The sequence below is a fragment of the Condylura cristata genome, unplaced genomic scaffold (genome assembly GCF_000260355.1).
Source record: "Condylura cristata isolate star-nosed mole 26May11 unplaced genomic scaffold, ConCri1.0 scaffold00027, whole genome shotgun sequence".
NCBI lineage: Eukaryota > Metazoa > Chordata > Mammalia > Eulipotyphla > Talpidae > Condylura > Condylura cristata.
This window is the reverse complement of record NW_004567128.1, coordinates 22,400,488-22,407,430: the sequence shown is the minus strand read 5'-3', so window position 1 is coordinate 22,407,430 and position 6,943 is coordinate 22,400,488. Positions and strand designations below refer to the sequence as shown.

The window sequence follows — 6,943 nt, the reverse complement described above, 5'->3', positions numbered from 1 at the left end:
CATCGATTTCTGTGCTAAAAGTAAAACATCCAAGAGTGTTCCACCCAAAGAAAAAGGAATTTTTAATACCCTTTCCTCTACTTCCCTTTGATTTTCTGGGAACATTTTTTTTTTATATTCACAAGCTTGATGTTTTGTGATCTATACTGACCAAAAATCATTACCAACTCTTGTGCCAAAACTTGCTATCAGGTTGTTGGGGGGTTGTGTTTTGGGTTTGGGGCTATTTTAAAGGTGAGATTCTTTTCTGGCCCTGTTTGACACAGTAAAGGCTTTGTTCAGTCAGCCTGTGTGAAGGGTCACAGAGCATTCTCTGCCCACTGGCAAACAAGAGGCCCACTCCTACTTCCTGAATGCCACTCACGAGGGTGGGCTAGAATGTAACTTTGGGATATAAGTCCTTCCTTTTGGAGGAAGGCAAAAAAGGGCCATTTTTAGTGCTTTCCAATTAGTGCAGAACTGTTACTACCTGTTTCTGGTAGCCTGTGGCAGTTGGCAAGGAGGTGGGCCCCGGCAGGTCAGTGGGGGCTGGAGGACACAGTGGCTTGACTGCAAAGCAGGGCGGGGCCAGGCCAGCACCACAGCCAGGGCTCTCGGGCAACTCCGCAGCGGCTGGCTTGTGTGGCCCTTGGGAACAGTGCAGATCCACAGAGACAGCTGTTAATGCTGACATTAACTGAACCTGGTCTCTCATTATGAGATTCAAGAATGAGTTTTAATCATGGGTGTAATATATGCAGAATGGGGCGAGGTTGGGGGGATTATTTGCATTTACTGTAATTTTATAAATAAACTCTAGATGAATGCAAATATCGCCTACACTTTACTGCTTTCATCTTTCCTTTTTTATTCTACACTTTCTCCCTTCACAGAATACCTTGAGAAGACTTCAGTAGTAAAGAACTTTCATTCTTCTTACAGCTCCCTCCTCCCCCACCCCCAAACTAAGAAACTTGCACTTTCCTGGATTCTAGATATAAGATACAAAACTTGGGATTAAATTAAATCTTGATTGATGATCCAATTCAAGACCAGATTTCTTCCTTTAGGAAGTTTGTGTTATGAACACATTCTTGTACCTCCTTAGTTAGCTTTCCCTTACCTATCCCACACAACGTTTACCAAGCGTCAGCTGTGTGCCAGGCATTGAAGCAGATGCAACGTGTAATCTGTGAAGATATGAATGGTGGTGGTTGGAGCTATCATCTTACTACAGTTATTCAGTGTGTGAAAGATAGTGTTCAGAAAATATACTTGGCAACATTTAATTACATTAGATTTGAAAGAGAGAAAGGAAGGGGGCTTGAGAGCTAATGCAGCTGGCACAGTGCTGGCCCTGTGGGCCTCTCTTCAGCTGGGTGTGCACAAAGGGCATTGTCCTTTGTCAAGAGGGCTGGTTAGGTGAAGCAAAGCACGTAGGTACAGCTATGGAAAAGAAAGGTGATGTGGCAGCTATGGAGAGAACGATAATTTGGGGAGAAAACTGGTTCAAAGTGCCTAGCATGCTGAGAGACTTTTTGTACTTTCAAATAACAGAGGTCTGGACAGTTCTGTGTTCCCAGACTGTGCTACCTCTGTGAAGGGAACTGGGGTTTTGGGGGAAGGGTTTAGAAGAAATTAGACTTTTCTATTTTTGCATACACCCATATGAAACAACGGACTTGGGCTTGCCTATCTTGAAAATTTTTAATTAAAATTTTTAATTTCAAAAAACCATGAACAATAGAAATTAAAACTGCAAGACTTAATGGATTGTATTCTCTGGGGCCTGTTGTGGCTCCCGTTTTTTCTTTTTTTTGTGGAGCTCAGCGCCCCCTGCAGGGGGGCGGGGAAGCAAGGTCGGAAGCAGCCAGGAGCGGGCTCCTTTGAGGAGCTTTGCTCCTGGGCTTCGCTTCATCCCAGGGGCTTGTTTAAATCCTGCAAAGTCATCTGCTCTTGGCCTCACCCTTGTGTATAGGTGTGCATAGTTTTGAAAGAAATAGAGCTTTTTTTTTTTTTTAGCAGTATAGTGGCAAAGATAGGGACACCTAGTGATGTTAGCTTGTGTTTTGCCAGGGAGCTCAGAGGACTTAAGAGGGTAAGGGGAAGCTTACTTATTAAACTTAGTATAAAACACAAATTCTGAGAAATAAAAGTGTGAGTAATCAAAACAATAGTTTAGCCAACTCTGAATATTATTGGTGTCATAGAAAATAGTGGCAGAGATCTGTATAGACTTTAAATTGCCAAAGCCAGAAATCAGTACAAAATGATTACCCCAATGGTTTGAAAAGTTCATTTTATTAAAGTATTAATCACTTAAATGGCTTTAAATACTAGCATCCTAGACAACGATGGGTCAGATCTTTTAATTGGGTGGGCATACTATGAATTAGATTCTGGAGCATTGCCTTAGAGTGGGAGTGTTGCAATCTTTCAATATTTTCTCTAATCATTTTACCCTCTAAATTATAAATGTAGCAGTGATAGAAAATGATCAGCAGAGATTACCCTCCATTTTCTTACAAGGTTAATTAAGAACCTCCCTGCTCTGGAATTTCTCGAACAGTGACCTTTTATTGATATATAATAAAGTACAAAATACATTTTGTAAAACAAACCTAAAATATTATTTTCTACTCTGCAATAGTAAAGGGGGAAAAATCTCCGTTAGTGTTTTAATAAAAATCTTGATATAAGGTTATGATTCATTTTAGAGCTTTAAGAACTGCTTTTTATTTCTGCATTATGGCCTGAACGATCTAAAATCCTGGCGGCCACTACCTTCTTTCAGAGACTCCTTTTCTTCTCCAACCCACGCTCTATGATAGCATGTTAGTGATGATAACCACAAAACTAAACGACATTTTATAATTTGGTTTGGGAAGGTGGGCAGTGACCTTTACAGCTTTATTACTTTCTACTGAATTTCAGAAATGCATGAGAATTTTAATGTCAGAACTGTGTGTGGTAGCCAGCCTCCAAGATGGCACCAACACGCCTGCCTTGTGATACTGCTACCCTGCAGTCGTCCTTTCACTGTGTACTCCTGCTGGCCCATGTGGTCAGTAGTCACACAGCTGAAGTGATGCTGTGTCATTCCTCAGATTAAGCTTAAAAGTATGGCGGCCCTTCCTGGTGGCACAACGGGTTGGAACACAGCACTGCAAACCTGCCACAGTTACTTCAGTGTAAGTTCGATCCCCGGCCCTGGAGGTGATCTACATGGCGTGACAGGCCTCTCCTGACCTGCCCGCTGCTCCCTTCAGCAGTGTACTCCCTCCATCTGCCTGTTCTGCTCCTCCCTCTGTGTGCTCCTCACTCTGTGTCTGATGAATCCCTCACCGCCACTGCACCTCTGGCCTGTGCCCCAGTTCTGTATGCACAAATAAATAAATCTTTTAAAACAATGAAAAAAAAGTCTCAACTGGATTTCACTAAGTTCACGTAAGCCTACTCTGAATTTAGTATATGACTCAGTAGAAACAGCACCTGGACTTCTTTCGATGTAAAGAGATGTCTTAAAGGTCACCTGTGCCTCTAAGCACCCTTATTTGGCCTCAACACCCAAAACAAGAAAACCAGGTATCTAAGAGAACTTTTTAAAAAGCCGCAAGTTAGAGCATTTGAAGTGTCTTATTCGCATAGACCCCCCTGCAACTTGGAGGTTCCTTGAAGAGGAAGGCCCATGTAGCCTCACCTTCTACAACTATTCTATTTGCAGACGCAACACAGAAAACACTGTACAGCTTCAGTTCTATGGTATTTTCCATTTTTTATTAATCAAACTGCAAGGTTAAGTCAGAGTTGCACTGTTAGTGTCAAAACCTTGTTTTTTTTCTGAAGGCAGAATTAACAGTTCAGTGCTTACAAGTTGCAAGCATTTGATCGAGCCCTCTCAGCCACTAACAAGTGCCTTCCTCGCCACAGAAGCAGGCAGCCCCTGGGTCACACTCATCGTTGACAAAGGTGTCCTCGTCGTCGGGGGCACCACCGAGGGCGCTGCCAGGTGCACAGGGGTCGCCGCAGGGGCTGCAGGGGCCTCCGCAGGGACCTCCGAGGGTGGGTTTGGGAGCAGCGACGGCGGCTGAGGTGGCGCCCCCGCCGTAGTGGTAGGCGAGGTAGCGGCCGGCCTGCACGCCCTGCGCCATCACGTTGGTGCAGTGGCACGCCATCAAGAGCAGGTTTCGAGGCTGGACACGGTAGGCGAAACGCATGAAGGCCATGGAGTAGAAGATGAGCGCTGTGGTCATGCGACCGCTGATAAACTCCGGCGATGTCTTCATGTCCTTAAAGGCAGCCAGAGGGAGGCCCCAGTTGGCCACTGGACCCCAGAAGTGTGTGCTGGTCAGGTAATCCCGGAACTCCTTGGTCTTCACGTAGTCGGTAGCCCTCCGCAGCAGTCCCGCCAGCCCTGCCATGGTCGCCAAGTGGCGGGAGCGCCAACACAGACTGGCAGGCCCACAGTGACGTGGGAGAGTTCTGAGCCAAGGCCTCCACTCAGGTGATCATTGTCAAGTGCGTGGGGCAGCAAGCACTATGACGTGCCCAGCCTGGGGGCGGGGCCTCCTGCCTGGACGTGCCTCCCTGACGCATGCGCCCTGAGCTTCCCCCCTCACCCTCCAACTCCCTCCTTCCCCCCCCCCCACCTTAAAGCTCATAGTCCCGTGTGCCACCCAGGAAGTGAGGGATCTGGGCCCTGCTTCCTCTCACCCGGGTACAGGGTATATTTGCTTGTTCTATCCAATTTGTGAACAGTGTTGACTAGACGCCAAGACAAAACTCTTCAACCAGATACACAATTTTAGTCCTTATACATTTTGCCCCTAGACATTTCAGCATCTGTCTCGTAACATTCTCCTACTTAACCCGAACAATAATCCACTAAGATAGTTAACATTTAGTGCAGTACCATTATGCAATATGTACTGTGTGTTTAAGTTGTATAGCTTTATGACTTGTGTTTTTTCTTTCTGGTTGGAGGGGGAGATCTGGGATCCAACCAAGGTTCATATTTAGTTATCATCTCTCTTAATTTCTTTTAATCTAGAAGACCTATCCAGCTTTTTTTCTTTCGGGAAGTGGTCTTTCATGTGACATGGACATTTTTTTGAGTATAGTCAATGGTTCTTGAGAGTGTCCTTAATTTAGATATTTCTATTTTTTCATAACTAGATTTAGGTTAAGCATTTTTTTTTTAGTATTTATTTATGCATACAGAACGGGGGTACAGGCCAGAGGTGCAGGGGCAGTGAGAGGCTTCGACAGAGACAGAGAAGGGAGCAGAACAGGCAGATCAACTAAATCCACTGCTGAGGGGAGCAGCGGGCCTGTCAGGAGAGGTCTGCCGTGCCATGTGGGTCACCTCTGGGGCCAGGAATAGAGCTTGCACTGAAGAGCTGTGGCTAGCTTGCAGTGCTGCACTTTAACCTGTTGCGCCACCAGGGAGGGCCCCAAGCATTCTTTTTTAAGGTTAGACATTTTTTTTTTTTTTTTGGCCCCATCACAGGACAGGTAATGTGTCCATAGTGCTTCAGAATGAGAGGCATATGATGTCACTCTGTTCCATTTCTGGTGGTGCAAAATTGGATCATTTGGTTACAGTGCTGTCTGCAGATTTCTGCATCATTAAGGTAACTTTTCCACTTGGTAATCAACAGATAATCCAAACGGATTCTCTTTGAGAGTATAGGAATGTTCTTTTCCCCAACCTTAATTTTTTTTTAAAGATTAATTTCTTCAATTATTGTATTACTTTTATTCAGTGACAGTGGTTTGGTTTTACCACACTATATATAATTTGGGGTATAGTTTTCTACCTCTTCCCACCAGCAAGACACCCATTATCCTCCATCATAGTCCACGTGTGCCCCTCCCTGGCTATGCTCCCCTTCTGGCAGCCTCAGTTTCTAGGTTTTGTTTTGGTTTAGCCCAAGAGCAAATGCTTTCTTTATCGAGATCACATTGGTTTACAACGTGATTTAGGGGAGTCGGTTCACATCTCCTCAGATGTATGTGACCACCTCACACCACCAACGGTAAACTTTTCATGACAAAGCATGATTATTTTGCCAGTGGTTTCTACTTTTTCCAATAAAAATAATAATTGTTGAAAGTAATTAAACATCTATTGAAATATCAAAATTTTGGTGGTTATTCAAAAACAAGCCCATTGTACCTTCAAAAATGGATATATAACCATGTTGATTTACACCTGAAGTATTTTACAGATATAGCTTAGAAACATATGGTACAGCTATTGCTCAAAAGCAAAGCCCCATGATTTTTAGATTACCCATTTTTAAAATACTGGGCTTCCAAACCTAAATGACTGTTATACAAGTATAAACCAATTCACTGTATGTTTGAACTAATAAATCAGTAAGCATGAATAGAGGAATAGCTCTGTAGACCTAACCTGCCAGATGAGTGTCCTGAAAGAAATGCATTTTCCCTGCTTAGTGAAATAAGCCAGAAAGAAAAAAGAAAAATACCAGATGGTTTCACTCATGGCAGGAGCATAAAGGACCAGGGGGAAAAAAATAATAATGAACAACTATATACAGAGACATTTTATCAGGGTGGAGTAGGGATTGGGATCAAAAACGGCGGGGAGTGCACGGGACTGTGGTGATGGCACACGGGTGAATTGGTGATGGGAAGCCCACGGGGATTACAACTGAGGTGGAAAAAGGCACAAAATGATGTAAAAATAAACTATTATTAAAAAAAGAAGAAGAAATGTATGTTCCCAATCCTTGCCCACAAGCAGCCCTGGGACTTATAGGTATGAGCTACATACAAATTGTTACTTGGTCTCAGTTACCCATTGCTGCAGAACAAACCACTCAAAAACTGAGTGGCTTAGAAAACAAACATCCTGAATATTACTCACAAATTTGCAATTTTCGTAGGACCGGATGGGGGCAGCTTGTCTATGCTATGCATGGTCAGCTGGGGCAGT

At 44.0% G+C, this 6,943-nt stretch overlaps 1 protein-coding gene across 1 annotated transcript; it reads right to left on the bottom strand.

The window, feature by feature from the left end:
• Window positions 1-3,884: 3,884 nt before the first annotated feature.
• Window positions 3,885-4,400, bottom strand: MPC1L (mitochondrial pyruvate carrier 1-like). The gene has a single exon (XM_004690116.1). It carries the CDS (start codon window positions 4,398-4,400, stop codon window positions 3,885-3,887), a length of 516 nt encoding a protein of 171 aa, XP_004690173.1.
• Window positions 4,401-6,943: the final 2,543 nt, after the last annotated feature.